General features: G+C 34.1%; 1 protein-coding gene across 1 annotated transcript in view; it reads right to left on the bottom strand.

The window, feature by feature from the left end:
* STT3B (STT3 oligosaccharyltransferase complex catalytic subunit B) overlaps positions 1-26072 on the bottom strand; it is an 87946-nt gene that overhangs the window by 45585 nt on the left and 16289 nt on the right. Inside the window, exons 2-3 of the mRNA XM_016140780.2 lie at positions 4667-4775; positions 1163-1450 (exon numbers count right to left, since the gene is read on the bottom strand). Of these exons, the coding sequence (XP_015996266.1) occupies positions 1163-1450; positions 4667-4775 (397 nt within the window). The remainder of the gene's footprint in view (positions 1-1162; positions 1451-4666; positions 4776-26072) is intronic.

The raw sequence follows: 26072 nt of genomic DNA, 5'->3' as shown, positions 1-26072 counted from the left end.
TTCCTAAAAGACAAAATCTGCCAAAACTCACAAAATAGACAATCTGACTAGGCCTGTATCTATTTTAAAAAATTGAATCAATAATTAACCTTCCAAAACAGAAAGCACCAGGGAAAGGTGGGTTCACTGGTGAATTCTACCAAATATTTACATAAGCAATTATACCAATTCTCTACAATTTCTTTTAGAAAACAGAAGCAAAATGAGTAATTCCTAACTCATTCTATGAGGTCAAGATTATACTACTACCAAAACCAAACAAAGTCATTATGAGAAAACTACAGACTAATCTCTTATGAAGACAGAGGCAAAAATCCTCAACAAAATATTAGTAAATCAAATCCAACATTGCATTTTAAGAATCATACACCATGAACAAGTTAGATTTACCTCAGGTATAAAAAACTGGTTCAACATTCGATAATTAATAAATGTAATTCCTCACATCAATAAGTCAAAGGAAAAAGATCGTGTAACTTTATCAACAGATACAGGAAAAGCATTTGTCAAAATTCAACATCCATTCATAAAATCTCTCAACAAACTAGCACTAGAGTAGAACTTCCTTACATAAAAAAATCTACAGCTAACATAGTTAATGGTGAGAAACTCAAAGCTTTCCCACTAAGATAAGGAACAAGGCAAGAATGTCCTCTCTCACCATTCCTTTTCAACGTAGTACTGGAAGAACTAGCTACTATGAAAAGACGAGAAAAGGAAATAAAAGGTATACAGATTGGGAAGAAATAGCTTGGCAACAGCAAAATGATGCCAATTTTGCACACAGAATTCAAAATCCAAGACAATGAACCACATTTCATCTTTCTAAAGTATTCTGATCATTCTCTGCCCACACACACAAAAAAGCAAACAAAATTGATAGCTTGGTGATTTTTTGTTTTGGATAAACTTTTTTGGACTTCTAAAGGACATTATCATCATCTAAAATAGACATAGTAGGATTATTGTCAAAATTTATATACTAGATGGAGAGAGGATAGTACCTGACATTTTTAAATGTTATTATTAAATTTATTATGAACAGTAATGGAGATCTCTGTATGCTGCTATAACTGATCAAAGACAAATATGTACCACCTGCAGCATTTCAGCAGAAAGTTCATGAGTATTAACGGTAGTAAAAAAATTAAACGTTACTTACCCACAAGTAGTACGTGAACTGAAGTGCAAAAATAGCAATGCCTTCGTTATCAAAGGACCCAGCTACAGACCGAGAAATGTAACCTGGTACAATAGCAATAAAACAAGCAGCTAAAAGTCCAGCTCCTTGGTTCCAAAGTTCTCTGGTAAGCAGGAAAGTAGATATAGACGTAAGGCCGCTAAAAGTCGGTGCAAGGAACACACATACGTCTCTTATGTGAACTGTTATGTTCAATGTGTTTAAGATCCAGTGGATAAGGCCAGCTGTTATCATCAACCCTGGGTAAACCTAGGAAGAACAAAATGGAAAAAGTAATTACATATAAAATAATGTAGCTGAAAACACTAATATAAGTTCTTTTCTTTATTATTATATAGTGTTTATAAGTTTGAGAATAAGACCTCAAAACAGTTTGCCTTCCACACACACTACAAAATTAAATGTTCTTTTAGACCGACTATAAAGGAAAAGCTCATATATGGAGAGATACATATTTAAATAAGAGATCAGATGGAATGATTATTAAAACTGAAAATGTTTTTCTGTGGAAAACGGTGGGTAACTTTCTTATTGACTCTACTATTTTTTCTTTATAAAACTGGGTCCTAGTCTAACTTACCCTCAAGTTTAGGGTTCTAACATGCTCCAGGTTTGCCCATACTTGTGTATGTATAAAGAAATGAGAAAAGAAGATGAAATTATGTGTACTACTGAGTGGTAATGATTCTTCCCCTCTTTCAAAATCAAGATTTGGAAAGTAAACAACTCTAGCTAGGAAATGAAAGACTAAGTCAATGTGTGAATTCAAAGATAATATTTTGAGACTCTTGGAAGGTTGAACATTTTTATACCACTAAAACAGCAATTGCACTCCTCGCCCTCATTCTAAAAGAGGAATCTAAAACATTAAGAGGATTCAAAGAAAAGTAAATAAAACGTTTCTGAGCTACTCATCAATGATTAAAATGTGTATTTACATTTCTATCATTAACTAAATCCTACAAGATTCTTTTCTTTCTCCATCGCTAAAACTACAAAGAATATTATAAATTTCCTTTCCTAGCTATACTACTTAAAACCGCAAACTCCCCAAGGTCTTTGACTTACTTACTCCCTCACTTTTTCTCCATCACTTATCACCATTTCACATACTATTTACTTTACTTATTTATTGCCTATTAGTTAAACACCCTCACAAGAATATAAGATTCAGAATAGCAGGAAAATTTTCCCAGCATCCAGAACAATGAGTGGCAAATGGATGCTCAATACCTACTGATATGCTGAAGGAGAGAATAAAGGAAAGGAGGAAAAAGTGTGGCTGGCAATCATCACCAATCTTAAAAAATTAAATTTCGTTCCATTTCACATACATTACCAGGTCCTAGTGTATGATTTTGTCAGCCAAATTCAACACAAATGGAGATGAATTTGACAATACCTCTAAAGGTAAGTCAATAAATACATCCTTGATAATGTGGCAGACTGGGCTGACACACAAAATACAGCTAAAATACATAGGAGTACTGGATGAAAGAACAGGGAACCTCCCCTGCTCCCCCCCAAAAAACCCCTAGCCAAATAACAAAACCTCCATCCAACAACAACAAAAAGGCATATTTAAGCTCAAAATAAAAAGAATCTTCCAGATGCCAAAAATAAATTTAAAGTAGGTACTGATGCCATGGGAGCTCCCAGAAAGAGGGAAAAGACCACATTCCAGGTCTGATAAACACCTTCAGAACTGGAAGTTGGTGGGGGTGGGGGGAATGACTCAACACAGATCCTAGAAAAAAAGCCTAATTCCCAGCACAAAGCCAGGGCCTATAGGTGAAACTAGAGCAGACGAATTTTTCCCACTCATTAAGGGAAGCAGTAAGAAATGTTTTGCCTTACTTACAAAGCTCTAAAGAGAAACAAAATGAGAAATAAGAAACTCATTTATCACATGTGTGAATATGGGTTCACATTTATAACTTCAGGTATAAGAAACCTTGAGCTAAGAAATGACCTCTAAAAACAGTCCTTAAAAAAGTGAAATCCCTAAAGCTCCAGCAAAGGCAAAAGAGAAAGATTATTATAGGAATGGTCGCAAATATCAGGACACCAAAGGTCTCAGGAAACAAGCCTCCATTGAGTATGAATTCAAAGTAAAAAGTTAAACACACAAGGAAACAAACTAATCCAATATTAATATAAATAGTATATGATAGGATTAGCGTCACAAGAAGTACAGATAAAAGCCATCTACCACATCTCTTACCATTCAATATCTCTTTAATTTGCCCTGGAGACCATCATGAACATAACCACTCTCTTAGTATCTGTATCTCTATTTACATCAAGGATAAGATGCCTCAAATTAGAAATACAACATCTTAGTATCATAGAGAACATATTCCTTCCAAACATAGAGGAAACGTTTATAAAATCTGCCAACTACTAGGCTACAAATCAAATCTCAATTTTCAAAGGATTAAAAATACAGAATATTTTTCTCTAACCAAAATATATTTGAAGTATAAAGCAAAAAAAAAGACAACTAGGAAATCCTCTTATGCTTAAAAGTTAAAATAAATACGATTCTAAATAACCCATGAATAAGAAATTATAATGAAAATTTTAATACATTTTGACTTGAATGATAATGAAAATACTACATACCAAAATTATGCAATGTAGCTAAAAAATAACTGATTAGTGCAAAATTTATAGTTTTAAAATGAGTACACTAGTAACAAAGGTTGAAAATTATTGAGCAAATTTAACCAGAAGTCAAAAAAACAAAAACAAACGTAAAGTGGGAGGAAGAAAATAAATTAAAAGTAATACAACAAAAGAAAACATTTAATAGAAATAATCAATGGTCAAAGTTTCTTTGAGTTAAGAAGTCTAATGAAATTGATAAACTTTTGACAAAAATGATCAAGAAAAAAATCAATACTAAACATGTATGTCTCCTCGATAGGTGTCCTGCCTTTCACTTTCACTTTAACATTCTCCTTACATCCCAAATACTAAAAATGTCTTTCCTGTGTCATCTTCTGAATACAATAATTAACGATGAGCTATGATCAAAACTCAATTATCTGGAGTTATTTAGGAAAGATGTGGGACCTGGAAAATTAGAATTATCTGATTCTTCTAAATTTCTATTTACTTCCAAATAGCATTTTTTTCCAATAAAGTTGCCAAAGAACAAAACAAAAATACACAAATAACCTGAACTTAAGGCACATTTGGACAAGAGATGCCCTCACAGCCTCCACCATTTGTCAAAAATAGTGGCTAGTGTGAGATAACCCCGCACTGTGAAGTGGGGGTGAGTGATAAGTGTCAAGAAAAGAGATTTAGTAAATTAAATACTGTATAACCAGCCATAGAAAAATGTATTAGTTAACTACACAAAGCTCTCAAGAATACTCATCATCTTAGCAGTTAATGATTTACTCAAATAACTATGAATTTTATGATATGAACATAAATAACTGCAAATATACTTACAGTACCACCTACTATTCTTCCTAGTGGATACCATGCTCTTTCATCAAACCAATTTAAAAATTCATAGAACCCATGAGACGCAAGATGATGTGTTGATCTATAGTTAAACCTAGAGAAAACAGGAAAAAAGGAAATGTTATAAACTTTGCTTACTAGAGAGAAACAGCTCTACCTTTCTAATATTACATTTTAATATGTGTCTTTATATTTAATTCCATGGCTACAAAAATACATCTTTTATAGTAATTTTCCTCAAACTTGAATAACAAATTATTTTCCAAAAGATAGACGCATGCCTCTAATATAACTAAAAACAAAGTGCTCTCCACCCCAACGCCTATAAACCTAGTAATGCTCAATGCCTACAAAACTAGTAATGCTCAAAATTAACATCTGGCCATCTTTTGGGGTACAGATGGTAAACAGCTGCATTTGAATTTTTAAAAAGGGAGTGAGCGTAGATGGAATTCATCAAATGGTCGAAGAAGTCAATGACTATCAAAAGGTTAAGAACCACCGACAGAAAATAGAGCGAAAATGCAAGGAACACTCTTGATATAATTGTCTCCAATCCTACGACCCTAAAAATTACAAGCTAAAGAATAAATTATGATAGCACTAAAATTAGTATAATAAACTATAACAGCAGTGTAAAACAAGAATACGATACTAAGGAACAGAAAGTTACATAATGAAAAACATAAGACAAATACGAAGAAATGAAATTGAAGAAACCACAGCCTAAACTGCATGTAGACGTAAACCAGGGGGTGAGAGAGAGCAAGGAGGCAATTTCAGGGATATTCCATGTTCTGTACAAAGAGAACCTGCAGAAATCCTCAGGGTAATGGCATCAGGAATAGCCAGCCAGGCAGGTAGATCCTCTTCTTCTACCACTGCCAAGGGAAGGAAGTGGACATCAGAGATAGCTGCACTACATGTAGATAAGTGAGTCAAAAAGCAGAACAATGCTGGACAGAAAGAAGATGAATAGAAAATCCTCACATCTAATCCAATATCGGTTAGATACAAGTATTATTGCATTTTTTGGCATATTTGATCAAACACCAAAAAAAGCACACACCCAAAAATCAAACATTTGAAAAAAGTAAGCAACATAAAAGCTAAGCGCAAAAATAAACAATGAAAGAAACAAATATCATAGGAAACAGAAATAAGAATATCTTTGGAAGGCTAAATTAAGCCACAGTAGCCTGAAAGGAAGTATAAACTAAAGGTGAAAAGTACAGGTGTTAGAATCATACCGCCTGGGTCTAAATATCTTAGTTTCGCACTTTACTAGCTTTGTGACCCTGGTTGGGCAAATAACTTAGGATCTCTGTGCTCTAGTTTCTTCAGTCTGTAAAAGAGGGATTAACAACAGTACCTACATCATAAAGTAGCTACGATGAGTGAACAATATAATGTCTCTAAAGCACTCAGAGGATACTGCTACTACTATTATGAAATAAAGACCTATGATAAAAGAACTACATGTTTTTGAGTGTCAAAAATGATTGTCAAGGTAAACAAAAGGTAAGCTAAATAGTAAAAAGTTCAAAAATGAAAGCAAATTAGAACAAGATAGAAAGTATTTTGCGTAACAATAGCAAGCTGACGTAGGAGACACCAGCTTTCATCCTGTGCGCACATCTATGAGTGGACACACGCGCTAGCACATGCACGTGCACACACACAAAATAGCTATTCATGAAAGAAAATATCCCTGGGAAGGCTCGAAAGCACAATTAAGATTCTACTGCAGCCCAAGGATGTAAAAAATGGAGAACAACTACACAGAAAAGGATTGCTAGAAGATAGGCTTAGCTGAGACATCTAGAGACAGCTAGAAACAAAGAAGAGCAAAGGCTACATTATCAGCTTTATGGTAGGTGCCATCGCAGCCCCCAATCGCCTTTCCTATGGAGGAACTAGGAAGGCTTTGCTGCTGAAGACCAATAGCCCCCATGACAGCCGCACATTTCCAGCAACTTTCACAAAGGAGAACTCCACAGTGTTCATCAGCGCAGACCCCAGTGGCTTGCTCTGCAGAAGACAGCAGAAGCTTTAGCCACTAAGGTAACCAAAAGCCATCATCATCACAAATCCCTGGAAAGAGACGTTGCTGTGTTCCCTATGAGAAGCAGCAGCTGTTTTGTTGCCTCAAAAGCAGGGGTGCCATGCCCAACTAATGCCACAAACACTCTGGACCCCAGAGACACTGTTATTCTGTGAGTGCTTTCACTTCAGACTCTGGCTATATAACAATCACTCTATGTGTATCCGACCGTTGTACCCTGGCTCCATGGCTGCTCCAGGGGAACCCACCAGTACCACCACCACCATCACTAAAAGGCCATCCATGAGCCAGACCTAATGCCGAGAGAGAGAGAGATCCCCTTGGCCATGAAAATAATCCATGGGAGAAAAAGAGGCAATGAGAAGGTCCCCAACAGCCCTCACAAGCCCTGCAGAAATATGAAGCTTTAGCTGTTGAGGACCCCTGCAACCTTCATCCATGCTAACCACAGCTATCCAAGCTACACAGAGACTACACTTTTGGGTCTTCCCTGGTGTAAGAACTGCTACAGACGATCCAGCTGACACCCTCACATCTACCCACAGTTGAGGGTCTTTCCCTACCAAAACCAGTCCATCAACTGGGCAGATATCAATGCAAGGCTACAAAAAGCATGAAAAATCAAAGCAACATGACACCACCAAAGGAATACAATTATTTTCCAGCAACTGACAAGAAATAGATCTATCAATTGCTTGACAAAGATTTCAAAATAATTGTTTTAAGGAATGTTAGAAAGCCACAAGAGAACCCAAGACAGACAATTAAATCAAGAAAACAGTATATGAACAAAGTGAGAAATCCGAAGAGACAAAAATCATAAAAAAGAACCGAGGAGAATACTAGAGCTGATAAATATGATGAATGAAATGAAAAATTCAGTAGAGAAAATCAACAGCAGACTCGAACAAGTAGAAGAAAAAATCTGAGAACGAGAAGGAAGGTCATTTGAAATTATCAAGGCAGGAAGAAAAAAAAAATAAGAGTGAAAAATAGCCTACACTAATTACGGGAAATCACCGGAAACAATATTGGCATTATGAGAGCCCAAGAAGGAGAAAAAAAGGAGAGAAAGGGATAGAAAGCTTAGTTAAAGGAATAACTGAAAAATTCTCAAATCTGGGGAGAGATACAGATGAACAATGATGCTCACAGTTCACAATACACACTCAATCCATACAAGACTTCACTGAAAGACACTGTAATAAAACTGTCAAAAATCACAGAAAAAGAGAAAAATTTGAAAGAAGAAACTTATACATGGGAACCTGCATAAAGCTAGCAGTGTATTTTGTTTGTCGGCAGAAACCTTGCAGAGCCAACGTATATATTCAAAGTGCTGAAAGAAAAAAACTACCAAGAATACTTTACCCAGCAAAACTGACCTTTAGAAAAGATTACCAGAAAAAAATAATCTGAAAAGGAGTTCATTACTACTAGACCTGCCTTACAATAAATGCTAAACGAAGTTCTTAAAGCTGAAAGGACAACAATTAGTTATATAAAAGCATGTGGAAAAATAAAACCCACTAGTAAGAACACAAATCGAATTCAGACTGTTCTAGTATTATAATGGTATGTAAATCACTTAACTCTAATATAAAAGTTTACAGACCAAAAAATATTGAAATATCTATAGCTACAATAATTTGTTAAAACACACAAAATAAAAAGATGTAGATTGTGACATCCATAAAGCATAAAAAATGGGGACAGGGTAAAAAGTAGATCCTGCACATGACTGAAGTTAAATTATCAGCTTAAAATGGACTGTTTTAACTGCAAGATATTTTATGTAAAACTCAAGGTACCCACAAAGCAAAAACCTATACTAGACAGAAAAAAGATGAAAATAATCAAAGAATACCACTAAGAAAAATCAAATCACAAAGGAAGGAAACAATAGAAGGAACAAAAGAACTATAAAACAACCAGAAAACAAGATGGTGATATTAAGTCTTTACCTATCAAAAATTACTTTAAATATAAATAGATTAAATTCTCCAATCAAAGTACATTGGGTGAGTATACAAATATGAGATCCAAATATATGCTGCCTAAAAGAAACTCACTTCAGCTTTAAGAACATACATAGGCTGAAAATGAAGGGATGGAAAAAGATATTCTATGCAAATGAAAAGCAAGAGAGCAGGCATGGCAGACAAAATAAGTCAAAACTGTAACAGACAAGAGGTCTTTCATTATATAATAATAAAGGGATCGATTCATCAAGAAAATATAACCATTGTAAATATATACATACGCAATATAAGAGCACCTAAATATATTAACAGATCTCAAGGCAGAAATAGTAATGCAATAATACTAGGAGACTTAAATATCCTGTTTTCAACAATGGATAGACCAAAGAGTATCAATAAGGAACTGAAAGTAAAACAACTGTTTGCCAGCAACATGAAAAACTAAGCTAATGCTAAAAATGCTATCTACTATCCAAAAAAAAAAAAAAAAGTATTTGAGCTTAACTTTAAAAAAGAAACCCTCAAATGCTAGACACAATGTATTTATTGTACTTAAAGGTGGGGACCATGGAAAGGCTGTCCCTTCAATAAAGAGGTGGGAAACAATGTACCAACCAGCATGGAAGTGACAAAGTTTTTCTCTTCCCAAGGGTAAAAAAGACTCCCATAAAAAAGCTAAACTCTTAACCTTTGCACCATGCATAAGAGTACTGTCTAAATTTACAAAAAAAACCACAAAAAAACAAAAAACAAAAACCCTCAAAGTTAATAAGTTAACATTGAAAAAAAGGTCCAAACCCTTGGATATAATGGTACAAGCAAAACTCAAAAAAAAAAACTATAGTCACATAAGCTCATAAACAACAATTACAAACTATAGGAGGTAGAGAACCAGTGTAAGAAAGTGCGCGAGTGGAAAAGTAACACCCTCAAAACTTGTGAAAATATTTTAATGAAAGAGGCTAGTATATTAGCAAAAAATCAAAGTTTTAAGTTTCAAACAATTTTTCACTTAAAAAAAAATTGACTCCAAGGGATTATTTATGTTTTGAAAACTACAAAACATGGGATGGATTCCAACTTAATAATCAAAGTTTTTCTGAGTAATATTTTTAACTTTTCATTTAACATAATTCTTGACCTCTCCCTCTTTGTCAAATCATTGTCTTCTTTTGGCTTTTATAACTACAGCAGTCTCCTGATTTTTACACCACATCTCCAGTCCTCTTCTGTTTTTCTGTATAGGCAGGCTCCTCCTCCACCCAAGATTGTCTTATTAACTCACTCTCTCCAAGAGATGTCAGTTACAGCTGGGTCTTCAATTACTACCAATATGCCCACAATTTGCCAATGTCGTGTCTCCCTATTCACGTTTTTTTTTTAAACCTTGAATGTCACAAAAGTATCTCAAACCCAACATCCAACTAAATTCATGATCAAACTCCTACTTATCTCTAAAACAAATTTATACATTATGTGTTTTTAGTGTTCTCTAACTACCACCTAAGATGAAGAAGCCAAAAATCTAGGTGTCACCCTTGAGAGTTCCTTTTCTCTTACATTCTATTTACAAATCATAACTAGGTTATAATTTTACTTCTGAAGTAGCTCTGAAATTTGTCCCCTCTTTCCACTCTTAGATACTAGCACTCTAATAGAAGCTATTATCTTTTAACCAGACTACTACAATAGCCTTTAACTTATTCATCTCCCTAGATCCAGCTCGCTTACCTCCTAAGTCCCTATTCTGACTACCATGTCAACAAAGGACATCTTTTCAAAATGCAAATAAGATCATATTTGCAACCTTCTATGAAACTATTAAAAAACTATCTCTCCACTTCTTAACATAATCAAAGCCACATATACTCTGGGTTTTATATAACTTTACAGTCTCATTTGACATCTTACTATCTCCCTGCTTTCTAGTCCTCCCTATCTTTTGGTCCTCCAAACTCACATTATTTCCTCCTATCTCAGGATCTTCAGGTTGCTAATTTCCTCTCCCCAGGCCACTTACATCTCCCCTCTTAGCCTAAATAACTCATCCTCCACACTTGAGCGCATTTCTAAAGGCTGATGTTCTGGTGTACGTTTCTTCCTAGAACTTACCACAGATGCAATCTCACATTAGTTTACTTGACTAATATTTACTTCACTAGATAAATACTCCCATGAGGATACCACTTTGTCTCCCAACATCCACTCAGTACAGCACCTGGCACATAGCGGCCCTTGAATATTTGTTGCATTAACTGATTTTTTAAATGGAGATGAGATATAATTAAGACAGCTTTGCAGATAGCTATCTAATGCCAATTTTAAATGGTATCCCCAAAATTAAAGACTAAGACCAAATTAACTATATTTCCTGAGATGCAAGCCAGAAGGTAAAATTAAAAGGTTAAACAAGCAAGCAAGCTCATTAACATTCTATTGAAAATGTAGTTAAAATCTCTAAAAATGAAACAAATGAAAATAGAATGTGTTAGAAAGAAAGAAAGAAAGAAACAAACAAACAAACAAACGAACAAACAATGTGTTTAGTTCAATTGCATCCCCAGGATCAACTCACTCCTGGTATACAAGGTTCCCACAATCAGAAGCACTCAAATCTAAATTTACAACATATCATGACACTGTATTATAGATTCACTACAAGTATAGTCTGATTATTTTTCTTTTATATGAATACCCAATATGCATCAGTTAAAAACCCAATCCAAACCAAATAGATATTTTTCCAAAGAAGACATGTAAATGACAATAGGTATGTGAAAAGTGCTAAACAGCACTAATCATCAGGGAAATGTAAATCAAAACCACAATGAGATATCACAACTGTTAGAATGGTTATCAAAAAGACAAGATATAAGTGTTGGCAAAGATGCGGGGGGGGGGGGGAACACTGTTGCATTGTTGGTGGGAAGGTAAACTGGTACAGCCACTATGGAAAACAGTACAAAGGATTCTCCAAAAATTAAGTATGGAACTACCATATGATCCAGCAATTCCACTCCTAGGTATTTATCTGAAGAAAACAAGATCACAATTTCAAAAAAATGTCTGCACCCCTATGTTTACTGCAGTATAGCTAAGACATGAAAACAACATAACTGTCCACTGACAAATAAAGAAAATGTGGTGTGTACACACACACACACAGAGGAATATTATTCTACCATAAAAAAATAAATGCTGCCATTTGTGACAAGGATAGACCTTGAGGACAAATAAGTCAAACAGAGAACAAATACTGTTATGATCTCACTCGTAATCCTCTTGCAACATATACATATATCAAATCATTATGCTGTATACCTAAAACATTGTTATGTGTTAATTATATTTCACTATATAAAAAAGAAACCAGAAAAAAGTTTATAACTAGGGGAAAAAGCAATCCAAAACAAATACTAAAGGCACTTGGGTTGACAACACAATTACTCTTTTCCATTAGAGTAAATAATTGAAAAAACAAATGTATCAATCTTTAGTTTCACCTTCTCATTGAGCACTTTTACCATGGTCTTTATTATGGAAAAATTTCACACACTCACTCTCTATGTACAAATTATGCCCCCCCCCAAAAAAATAAGGTAAGCTGAGAAATGATATAGTAAAGGTTAGGAGTCACCAATAAAACTAAAAGGAAAAAAAGGAACACAAGTGTTAAAATATTATCTATTCTAAAATAGCGTGAGAACGCCATCAGATTTTACAAACCTCTTTTATTAACACTGTCGGAACAACTTTCAGTATTTTAACTAATTAAATGATTTGTTTTGAACCAAGTGTGACAAAATGATAATTATTAAACACAGACAGTAGATATGAGGTTAATTATGGTCTTCTCTATTTTTGGTTTGACATTTTCATAGAAGTAATAAAATAAATAAATGACCCCACCCCGCCCAATTCTCTTGACCAAATCCCTAGAGACACATTGCAAGTCCAATAACATGTGGAAGAATAATTTGTTAAGATAAAGCAAAGCTCATATGGATGTTTCTCATTTCTGAAAGGGGCATATAACTAATTTTACTACTTCCCAGTAACAAGCAAACTGTTAAAGATGTAAAGAGAAACTGGGGATGAAGGAGTAAAATCTGATTTTTAAAATCTGATAAAGGAAGAAAAATAGCCACATTACAAATGAAAAGAGGTCTTAGAGACCCATCTTTACAAAAAGGCTAAAATATATATGTTTTCTTCTGCAACATATACTAACGAAACCTAAAGTGTCCTTTGGCTAATGAAAAATACTGCATTTTTAACTGCCTTTCTCTACATCTAAGGAAACGTATGAAAAGATAGGAATAAAGAACTTGCTTCTAGAAGCCACACATCTTTTTTTTAAAAAACACTTGTAAATCCCATAGTTTGTCTTCTTCATCCCAACAAACCCTTCAAAAGCTAAGGAAAATTTATGTGCTTGATTTGGGGAGAAGAGACTATCTCCTAAAGTAGTAAGACAAGATTAAATGATGGAATCCCATGTATGGAAAAATAGTTATACCTCTTGGGTTCTAGTAAAGATATTAGTACAATACTGTATACAGACAATACAGCTTAAATAGAACTTTACCAGCTGGTTAAGGCTTATCTAACATATACTACTTTGTTTCCTTAGGAAAGCAAACACTAAGTACCAATCCATTTGTCAACTAAGGCCGCCTTTATAAACAAGGAGAGAAAGCCACTAAGAGCCACCTTTGCAGTTGTCCTCCTATGGATGTTGTTGGAGACCTAACCACTTGGTATATTTGGTTTTAGATTCTTTTTCATCTTACAATATATTGAAATACCTAATGTACACTCAAAACAATCTCATGATTATGTATTGAAGCATAACACAATATACCCTTAATCTGAAAGGTTAAAAAAAAATTATGCCTCAGCTCTAAAATTAACCTATGGCTTTGCCATCTTCAAAAAGAAACCTTTAAGGCAGGAAACAGTTTTCTATATTTAATTAACATTTCCAGTTCTCTATAACACTATGGTGCAGTATCAAAAAAAAATAAAATAAAATTAGAAAACATCTAAGAATGAATTAAGTGGAAGAACAGTATATTGTTTGCTTTAATGCTATGACCAACACGGTGGCACCTAAATGACTAGCTAGTGTTTGAAACATAATATATGGTATGTGTAGAATTTGAGATGGAAAAGCTGAGAAAGGTTTCACTTAATTTATAGCTAAGGAAGTGAAAGACAGTTCTGTTCTAGCCCAGACATGGGCTAAGAGCAATGCTCAAAATGAAACACAACTTTCCCAAAGGCCAGTTCTGTCCTTTTCTCTAAACCATGTTACTTCTCTGAAACTATCTACTGAATACATAGAAATATAATTAAACCTTTAACTAAGGTTTGCTGCTATTTGACATTTTCGAAGGGGGATAAGCTATGCTGTTTTTTTGTGATCCTAGCATTAAAACAATTGTCTCAAAGTGCCTGTTATAATGATTCTTACCCTTGTCACTTCTTTATTACATTCTTATACAGATCTTATACTTTCAGATGAACACAGTAAAAACCTTGGAAATTGAGAAACCAGGCTTTACAGAATTTCAACTAAAAAGTAATCAGTAAACAACAGAAAAAGACAGTGAAAGAGCAGGCTAAATACAGAAGAGATGAGAACGAATGTATCCCACATTCTACAAATGTTCAGTTCACATATCTAACTTTCATAATACAACACAAGGCTAGTTTAGCCTAACCTTTGCAAACAAAATCTACGAAACAGAAAGGAAGAAACAAAGGACAGGCGAGCAGCTTCGACCAATGATAGTGACAAAGCAGCAAATTATAAGTAGCAAAGGAGGTTTGGAAGAGGTAGAACAAAGGGGAAGGGAAGTAGTGGAGCACTGGACCAAGTACTACTACATCTCAATTAGGGCTGAAGTCTTGAATCATCCCAGTGTTTTAATTCGCTGAGTTTAGATACCAGGGTAAATGAACTTGTTTCTATCAAAAATAAATATATGTGGACTCTAAGTGAGGCCTCGGGGATAAAGAACATGTCAATCTGACGGCATATTTTTCATAGCCTCCCAAAAAATCCTGCCTGTCAAGACACTGGACATTAGTATGGTTTTCATTTTTAAAAGGTAATAATCATTTATATTTTTAAAATTCTTGAGCAATATGTACCAAGTTTCTATGAGGTAGTAAGAAGAGAGCAGTGAAAAAGACAGGCAAAGTGTCTGCTCTCCTCAAGCTTAAATATAATAAATACAAACCAGGTAATTAACAAATTAAAATAAGAGCTTTGGAAGACGTTAAAGAGATAAAATAAAACAGTGAAATGGGAAGAAGGGAAAGGAGAAGGAAAAGGGTACAGATTGCTTTAAGAAAGGTATAAATGAAGTCTCATAACATGTGTGAGACCTTTAAAAGGTGGGAGTAGTCAGCCATTCAAAGAGCTGTCCCTAGGAAGAGAAACTACCAAGTGCCAAGACCTTGTTGAGGTAGGAGAGTTTAGTGTGTTTAAGACAAAGGTGACCAAGAGGGGGAGTGGCGACAAGATGTGTTTTCAGCACTATTTACAATGATTACTCTTTTTAATTGTTAACAATTATAAGGTATTGTGATAAGAATAGTTTCATTTAATTATTTCACAGATCAAAAAAAGGAACAACCCTTTGGGGTAAGATACTGTGTCCAATCTATAGATAATTAAGGCACAAAGATGTTAAATAATTTATCCAAAGTTATACAGCCATTCAGGGCTCAAGATGGGATTTGACCCAGGCAGCTCTGACTCTGGTGTCCACATTCTTGTGCATGATCACAAGATGATTTCAAATGGCATTGGAGCATTAAGTGCCAGTAATCATTTGTACTGCCTTCTGGGCACTGTGAATATTAACAGTGAATTTCAAACAGTTCCCTTCACTTGGAGGATTCCAAAGAACCCCTCTGGGACTACCTTTCTGACAAGAGCAGGGTATACACTTTGAAGAAAATGGGATATACACTTTTGAATAGAAAAGGGTACCATCCTATTTAATCCACATTTATCTGCTTATATATTAGGCGACTGTGTAAACTCTCATTTGGAAAAAAAAAAGTTCAAAGGTTAAAACGAGTATGTGAAAAACACTAGCGTGTTTAAAATTATATAAGCAAAACCATTAGCATAGTTCTCTTAAGATGTATTAAGATGCAACTTTGAATCTTGAAGCTTTTGCCCTTTAAGTTACTTTAGACACAAGAAGATAAGTCAAACATGTCTCTGACTATATCATTCCAGGTTACAACTTTTTGGTACAGATACTACATTTTAAACAATCATAGCTAGAACAGCCACTACCTTGAATGTTGCTGATCATTATGCCAGAGAGATAAGAGAACTTTGGAGAGTTAAGCACAACAAATTCTCAACTGGGTGGAAATACATATCTTTACACCCTCAATTAATTGGCCAGTACTAGTCACATGGCCTCACCCATGTGCTCAGAAGAGGGAAAACAGATATTGATGAATAGCACCAATGGCTACCCATACATGTTGTGCTGTTTTATAGATGAAGCAAAATTCATTAGTTTGTATAATACAATTAATTCTGCTTAGGCTGAAAATTTAAAAGGTCATGCGTGCACATATATTTACATATTTCAAAGGCTGTATATCCTTTAAAGAAATCTCAACAGGTTACACAACAAGATGTTAATGAATTATACCTTATTCTTCAATTCTTTTTGATACAATGAACAACTGTTAAAAACGAAACAAAACAATGAAAAAGCCTAGGCAAAGAAAAAAGAATTATAGTCAGAAAACTTTAAGTACAGCTTAACCAATAACAGCCAACATCACCATTTTATAAGCATTACACATAATGTATAAAATGCTTTTTACTTTTTAGAAATCCTCCAACAGGTATTACTTACACAAAGGAAATACAAAAGGAGTAGTCCCCATCTCTGCCTTAACTTTTCTTCTTGGCAGCTTTCTTATACTTTGTATATTAACCAATTCAACCACTGCCAGTCTCCAGATAGTCAAATTCTAATTTTTACTTCTTCAAAGTTTCTCATCTTATAAAGGTATGTGTAAGCATGGGAACACTTTATTTTCCCAAAGACTTGATAACTCTCCTTCCTCTTCCACCCAAAACAGGCCTGTTTTACGCCAACCCTTCCTAACAGAGACATGCTTGCCACATAAATGTTAAAGGACTACTTTGAGAGAACATCTACTGAAAACATGAAAACAATGTCTACTATTATCATTTGCATATTCGATGTATCAAAAAGAAAGGAGAAAGGATGGGAAAGTACTTTTTCTCACAGAATTTTTCCTTCATACTTTTAAAACTATTTACAAAGTATAAAACAAGGAAGAATAGGAATTTCTATTTGATCTAAAAAGGCCGATTTGCTTTTATAAGGTAGATGTTATACATGGATCAAAAACTCATAGAAAGTAAAGTCTCAGTTCTCAGGAAAAGAATGCAAGATGGATAGTTTTCATTATTAATCATCACTATTAATATTTTGATGTGAACAATTACTTATGAAATTTAAAGTTTAACAATTAGTTCTGCATCTCTTCCTCTCTCCCCTAAATATTTTCCAATAACACACAGGAATTTCAAGTATGGTTGCTTTTCTTATCAAATTTAAAAATAACAACTTACTCTTTATCCTATTTTCCTTAAATCTTTAAAGTTGTTTTAAAATGAGAAAATTATTCATATACCCTTTCAGAAATGAAAAGAAGTTTATGTGAGACTTATTTTTTCTTAAGAAGTCATTCTTCCTTTCTGAAGAAGAAAATATCAAAACTTTGTAGGGGTGGGTAATTTGTAGTTCCTTTTAGCTTTTACTTAGATTATTCAAGTGATATATTAAACTAAAAGTAGAGCCTCCACCCCAAGTGAAGTAATGGAAGCTAATCTTCTCCATTACATAGTTCTAATACTTAACTATTTCAATTAGTCTCTTTTCTCTCTAGAATTATTAGTCTAGGTCTTCCATAAATGAAAGAGGCTCTTCCTAGTTCTTCGAATATAGTAGCAAAAACTGTAGTATGAAAACAACAAAAAGCACTGTTTTTTTTACAGAAAAGACCTATTTTTCTAATTTGAGTTCTACAACTGCTTCCAAAAGAATTGTTTAACCATAATCAGCTTAGCAATAAGAAAATCTCAGTTATGTAACAACGTCAAAATTCCAAATGACACACATCTCATCAAAGTCAAGCATCTCAAGGTTTGTACTATAATTTGTCCCTGAAATTGACCTCTGTTCATTTTTTTTCGCTTCTAATTTAATACTGACTTTTCTGCTCTACTTCATGTCTAGAATTAGGATAATCTAACATAGTTTTTTAGACTTATCCTCACACATATCTCAAGATTTTATATATTAGTCAGTATTTTCAAGATAAATTTGCTATATTTGCTCTCTATAGATTAGCAAATAAATTTCTGAAAACTAATTCTGAGAATCACAGTTTTCTCAGTAACAGATACTTTACTTGCTCCTTTTGAGAAAAAACACAGTGTCTCCACACCAAATTGTGAATTCTCTTCATTGGAAACCCAAGTGGTTTTTATACCTTAGGACAACATATAAGGAAAAGTGAGTGGTATGCCTTCCTTTTGTAAAGTCAGAGACAGATAACTGCGCAATGAAAGATGGGAGAAGATAATCAGTATGATACTTGGAACTCAGTTTTAAGAAAAAGTACATAGAGAAGCTGAGAATCTGAGCATTGATTCTCTTACACATGCCCACACCGCTAAATCCCTTGGATAAAAAAAGTCTTCAAGTACCAGATACACAGGTTTTCTTAATTGCCACACTCCAATTATTGAAATCAAGGTTTGGTCTTCATTTTCTCTTTTCACTGTTACCTCTCTTCTTTTCCCCAACCCATTCCCTGAACCATATATGATTCCCAAGTACTCAGTTCCTTTTTCTAAATTTTAAATTGACATATTAAACAGCCTACTTGAATACTCAGATGTCTCCACAGGCACATCATACTCAACACATCTAAAACTGAACTCTTTACTCTGCTCTCCATTATTAAAATTGCTCTTTATCGTGAATAAAATGTTACCATTTATTGCAGGTATTTGGGAATCATCACTCATTAAACCCAGCTCTTAAAATTACCCTAATTAAAGCTCTATTTATAGTTTATCTAGATTATTTCACCTGCCTCTATACTGACTTCTTAGATTGAGGTAGCTCCTTACCGCTCAATCCACCCTCCAAAGAGACCAACTGTCTCTCTAAAATGAACTATTAACTGATCCTTCAACTGTTTCCCAAAATCTATAGGATAAAATCCTAATGTTTTTAAGACTCTCTTCCATATCTCCACCCTGAAATGTCTCTTCCGTATTTCTTTCTCACCTAATGCCCCTTAAACTTCTAGTTCTTCCCTAAACACATACTGTTCTTGCTTTTTTCATACTTCTATACCATTGCACAAGCTGTTCTTGATGCCTGAAGACCAAATCCTTCTTATGCTTCCATATCTACTACCTTTAAAGACCTAACTTAAAAGACACCTTCCCCCAAGCCTTAACTATTTTCAGATAAGAGTTCGTACTCTCTTATACCTCCACTGAATCTTGCATTTTACCTCTTTCAAACCAACATACTAAATAGCATTAATTTACCTATTAGGCTCCATCCTAGATGAATAATAACAAAAGCAAATAGAGAACATTTAATGAGTGCTTAATATGAATTATATATTGTTCTAAGAGGTGTCTTTATTTGTATTAGTTCTTTTAATCTTCATGACACTTATTTGAGATGGTTTTATTGTCATTCCCAATTTACAGAATGAGAAGACAATACACAGAGGTAAAGTAACTTGCTCAAGGTCATTCAATTAATAAATAGCAAAGCCAGAAGTCTATCTCCCATGATTTGGTATCTTGGCAAAGATGAATCAATCTTCCTACACTCAGGACCAAGCACATAGTCTGGCATATAGTAAGTTCAATAAATGCTAAAGTGCCTCCGAACATTTTATATATGATCCAATTTTAAAACATTTATCCGCAAATTTCCAAAGTAATTTTAGTGCTAGTCTGAGGTTATGAGTTGTGTAAAATGTTTTAACTCTATAGGAATGTACTATTCAAGTAGATAGTAATAAAAATTGTGTAATTGGTTTAATTAAATTTTCATTATGTGAACACTTCATATACTTTAGTCAATGCTATCTGGGTTCATTTTTATGTTCTGGCCTCAGAGAGGATGTATTCATCCATCCTCTCTCACGACACCATTTAGTGTTACACACAGAAACGAAAACCATCTGTTGTAGTCAAATGAATTTTTTCCAATTTAAGTCAGTCTGAAGAAAGGTTTAATTTCCACAATTACCAAACTATCCATACTACCTTTTTTACTGTGTCTTGACCACAGGGGCCTTATTTTTGTCCCTTCAACATGACAAACTTGTTCCTGTTTGGAAGAATGCTCTTAATTCAGATTTCACTAACTCCTTGTCATTCTGGCCTTAATTCAAGTATCACCTCAAAAAGGCCTCTTTCACTTCCATATCATAGTGGTAGCTCCATAGCCACATCACAAACACTAACTAGCATATTGCTTTATTTTTTTCAAAGCCTTTATCACTAAAATTATCTTGATCTTTTTTGAGTTTGCTTGCCAGAAAATAAGTTCCATTACAACAGAGACCCTGTATATAACCAAACATTTGGTAATATCCTTGCACATAGTTCTCACACAATAATTACTTTTTACATGAGTTGAATTTTGAAGGTACCATTAGGACTAAAAGCATTTGCTCTACCATAGTCACATATGCAATTGAAGCCTATTTTTTAAAAAATCGATGCTTTTTAAAATTCTAAGATCTACATAAGATGTCTTAACTTATCACCTTGTTCCACAAAAATACATAATAAAGGTAACATAGAAAGATAAAGGACAAGAGAAGCAGATAAAAAAATTCAAGACTAGACAAAAACACACAAAAATGTAGGTCATAAGGGCCTGTGAGTTTAAACTTTAAATCTGACTTCATATCCCAACACCAAGGCCAAAAAGGAGAAGCATGAGTAACTTAACTCTTAACAGAAAGGATAAAAAATGGTATTTCCTCAATTAAATTTTTATTGAAAGTATATCAATGACAGTGTTCTTAAACTAAAATAGAATACAGATATCAAAACACAATGACCAACATAATTTTCTTAAAATATGAAGCCAATTCTAATAAATAATTTTTGCAAGAATCATGCTATTTTATCTTTTTATAGGCTTTTATAGCTAGGTGCCACCTCAAAGATAAGAACAGTAAGATTAGAAATAGAAGAATCAGGGAAGAATGTGTTACCAGGTGACAGGATACATATATGCATCCACATGGTTTCAGATATTCCTAAACATCTTGCCAATAAATATTTTTCTCCACAAAACTGGTATTGTAATTGAGAACAAACATTTCTGATCAGAGGTTCCATAACAAAAGTCAAGTAAGTATTTCTTCTTTGTCATTCTTAACACCTATCTCTGGAATGGTCTAGAACACAGAAGAGGCTAATCTGTGGAAACCAGTAATTATGATTTAGTTCTGCAACCAAAAAGGTCAGAAAAATCGTAAAAAGAACAATGAAGAAATGAAAGGAACCAATAGACATATCAAATACACTTTCATAGTGCTCAGTACAAGTAAGTGCTCAATATGGGACGATTTCTAGTCAACCTTAAAGTTTATGTTGAAAAGCTGAAAAGTTGGCAAAATCATCAGCTGGCAATGAAGAAAACCTCATAGAAAAGGAAGAGGAGGCAGGGTTTGTCATCTTTCTAAGAAAGGGTCTCTGAGAATCTGATGAGAATATGAATTCTCTCGCCAGAAGAATGTGCATAAAAATTTTGGAGAATTCTGAATTCATTTTTAGAAGACTCCCAACACATAAGTCAACAGAAAGGTATTTCTTTCTGGCAGTGAAAAATCCGAGTTACCTTTTTCAATAATTCAGAAAAAACTACATCCATAACCTACCAAGGTAGTTTGGGGAACGGTGAGACAACACTGATTTTTCAAGCTTCTGACCCAGCCATTAAATCATTTAAAATTTATTACTTTCATTGGGGAAAATAATAATATCACCACCACAAGGAATAGCGCTAGTTAGGAAAGCACTATGTGACTACCTGGTTCTTTTCCAGAGTACTGTGGTACTTAAGGGCTTTCTGTATCAAAAAAGTAAAAATATTGGATTTTCCTTCTTTGCCCTATCTCAAGAAATTAAGGAAAGATGGCAGAAATATATTCAGGAGAAAATAGAATTAATATTTAGTTTTCATTTGTTTAAGAGTAATAAACTTCACACATAAAAAATCTGATTTTTAAATTTTGATATGCAAATATAGCACTCTGCTATCTCAAACTGTGGTTGGCACAAGTTGGAATTGAAGAGAGACTTAAACAGATGTCTTTTGTGCATCCTAGAACAGAAAAAGCTAGAAGCTGCATAAAGAAAATACTAAATACAAAATTCGGTTATAATGCAAATATTTTTCTTAAAAATGCAACCATAAAATATGGATACCAACTTATTAATAATTTATAGTTTACAAAGAACTTTTCACTCAGACCCAATAAGCCTAGCTTGGGCATTATGCATACAAGTACACAACTCGAAAAGCCAAAGGCAAACTTCATTCCTGACCTCATGAAGCAGACAATTTTGCATAGGAGACAGGCAATAAGCAAATACTATCAAGGGAGAAGTAAGTATCTGGAATAAAAGACACCTGACTTTTTTTCATTTTTAATATATAACATATAACTTACACGCATTAAAATACATCAATCTCACATGTTTGATTCAATGAGTTTTGACAAACTTTTCACATACCCCCAACCAAAACTATCACGCAAAACCATCATGGCAGAAAGTTCCAACACGTAACTTTCTAGTCACTCTCCTATCCCAAACACTGGGTTTTCACCACAGATTAATTTTGTTTGTTTTCAGATTTAATAAAATGGATCATCGATTCTACTTTCTATAGGTGTCTGGCTTCTTTTACACAATGTAATGTTTCTGATATTTATTCACATAGCAGCAGTTTGTTCCTTTTTTATTGCTTAGTATTCGACTTAACAAATAATACAATTCATTCTCCTATAGAAGTGCATATTGGTTGTTTCCAGTTAAGGCAGTAATGAATAAGGTTGTACATTCATGTCCTTATAAAATATAAATGAGCATTCCTGTAAAAGTTTTTGAGGATGTACGTTTTCATTTCTTTGGGTAAACAGCCATACCACGCTTAAAATACAGATATATTAAAAAATATTAAATAGTTCCAAAGTAGTACTATTTACATTCCCACCAGCAAAGTATAGAGTTCTACTTCCTCCATATCAAGTCTTTTTGTTTGTTTGTTTCTATTTTTTTAAAGAGTCTACCACCAGCACTGTGCTGCATACTAGCAACATCAGTAAACAGGATAGATCTGTCCTCCCAAAGCTCTCATGAAAGACTCTTACAACCAACATCTAACTTAGAACTTAAAGGACTGTTGAGCAAAAAAGGCAAAGAAGAATAGAAGTGGTCTAGAAGAAGAAAGAACACATGCAAGGGCTAAAAAATGCACATGATCATTTTCATAATACTCATAGAAAATAAAGCTAGATTAAGTTTTGTGATGGCAAAAATACGCTTCAAAAAAAGAAATGAGAAAGCAACCTAAGAGTAAGTTTTTAAAAGCTGAATAAGTTTTAAAGAGATGTTTGTATTTAATCCTCTATTAGATGCTCTCATGGCATCATGTGCCTTCGCTTTACTGCATTTGTCATTCTTAATTTTCAATTTATCTTCCCCACTAGACTAGAACTGTGTGTATCTGGGCTCACACCATTGTGTCATCCACAGCTCCTGGCAAATAGGTAACTTTCACAGATGGGAAAGGTTTATCAAAAGTATTTGTGTTTTCTCTTGCTATATAACAAATTACGACAAACTCAATGGTTTAAAATAACATACATTCATTATCTCATGGTTTCATGGGTCAGATGTCCAGGTGCAGCTTAACTGGATCTCATGCTTAGGGTCTCACATGGCTGCAAATCAAGGCATCACCGGGGTTGGGCTCTCATTTGGAGAATGAACTAGAGAAAAAATTTACTTCCAAGCTCACTGAGATTGCTGGTAGAATCCATTTCCTTGATGCTATACAACTCAGGGACCTAGTTCTTGCTGGCTGTTGGTTGGAGCCTCATAGAGGCTGCCTGCAGTTCCTTGCCACATGGACTGTGCCAACATGGCTGCTTACTTCATATCAGCAAGGAGGAACGGGTGCAAGTCCACTAGTATGACAATGTCTTATATAATTATGCAAGCTACATCACACCACCCTAGACTCTGTGCACCATTCTATTCTTCAAAGGCTATGAACAGATAGGTTCTTTGGAAAATAATTCATTCTGTGAAAATATTTATATAGCCAATTATAACTCAGAGTGTTTGCAAAGTACAGTATAAAATTTTACAAAACTGGTCAGGTTAACATGTATTCAACCTAGTAAATGAGAAGGCAACTAGCGCCACCAACAGAAATGACCAATTATGAATGCCAATGTAAGTGTAAGAGAACAAGAAGTAAAGGAAAGGAATGGAATTCCACAAAGAGAAGATAAAAACACAAGTGACAATCAGTGTTAGAACATCAATAATTACATCCAGGATGAAAGGTTCTTGGCTCCTTCTCTTCTCCTTTACTCTGTTACTAGGTACTCTGAAGCTATACAAGGTAGCAGATCTACTAATATCACAAGTTGGCGTATTTTGTATATACCCAAAATTCAGCACTAATGGGAAGAGAATAACCAAAGTAAAAGAAAAGTACAAAGCAGCTAAGGCCACAAGCTAAAGTTCGCATTTTAATCTACCTTTTATTATTCCTGCCATCTAGTGGCAGGATCAAAAACAAAAGCATGCCAAATTGACATGCTAAGTACACACAGCCAGAAAAAAACCCAGTTTACGAAGACTACTAAAACTAATAGTATAAGATTATTAGAGGGTAAGGGGTAGGGAGGAGGTAGATGGGGGGGGGGGGAATTTAAATCATTTCTTCAATTTAAAAAATATATTTAAAATAAATTTAAAAAAAAATAAACAGAAAAGGAAAAAAACCCAAAAACTAACAATCTAAATCCAATCCTGCCATGTGATATACATGGACACTATCTAGATAATATTAAACACAAAGCTAACTTTATACCTTAAACTACGTAAACTCATATTTAAGGATATATTCGTATCAGAGTTTAACAGCAAAACAATAAAATTTTGAAGGATACTGATACAGAATAAGTCATTTTTTACTGTTTTTCTTTGTTAATCAATTCTGAAATTTGAAAAGACCCACAAATACACAAATTACCCACTACCGCACCCACCACCAATCACCTCTATTCATTTATGTACAAGCGGTTCCAACTAGGTGTTAAAACTGCTCTCAATAACCTTCCTGCTCTTACAACTGATGGATGGGTCCTTCTGATTTGAGATCTTTCATAAGCAGAGAGCAGGCTGTATGTGTCAGACTGACAAACTACCTGTTTTTCTACTTCAGAGCAACACATGGAAAAAACCAAGGGTTGTACAAAAGCTGAAAATGTCCTGTAGACTTCTAGAGCTTCTCCATACCTTCCTACTTAAGGTGAGATGCACTGCAAATCAAATGATATCCAAATTCATAAGAACACACACAGACAGTAAAACTTCTTCCAAACATATATTAACTGAAACGAGATCCATATCTTAGTACTCTCTCTCTTAGCTGTCACTGCCAGTTAAGGTAGAAGTTATCAATTTCTACAAGTATCCATTTGAAAAAGGAGGCTCCTTCTATTTTATAAAAGACACTCAAACCATTTGGAAAAAAGGAAAGAACAATGAGACGCTGGCACAAAAAAATACATCATCAAAGAGGCTGATATAAATGTTCTAACGCCACTCAACAGAAAGTCTAAGATCCCATATAAATAGTATATTTGATATGTTAAAACTATCCAATGATACTTTTGCTCAGTTAAATCCAATAGACTGAAATCTAAAGAAAAAAAGGGCAAAAGGGAGAGGTGCACATGCTTGTATGCATTTTCTTTTTACACAAACACGTGTATTTAAGTCAGGCACACATTCATGTATTACAGAAATAAGATCTCCAACAAATGTTTTTTTTTATTTTTACATTTACTTGTTAGATATTATCTAACTTATTGACATTATAAAATTATAGAAAACACTACGTAAATAAGATACCCACGAACAAACATTAGATATGTAAATATGCATTATAATACATATATTTAA

Source organism: Rousettus aegyptiacus, unplaced genomic scaffold (assembly GCF_014176215.1).
Source record: "Rousettus aegyptiacus isolate mRouAeg1 unplaced genomic scaffold, mRouAeg1.p scaffold_m13_p_4, whole genome shotgun sequence".
Lineage (NCBI taxonomy): Eukaryota > Metazoa > Chordata > Mammalia > Chiroptera > Pteropodidae > Rousettus > Rousettus aegyptiacus.
The sequence above is the reverse complement of the archived record's forward strand: the minus strand, read 5'-3'. Positions and strand labels throughout refer to the sequence as shown.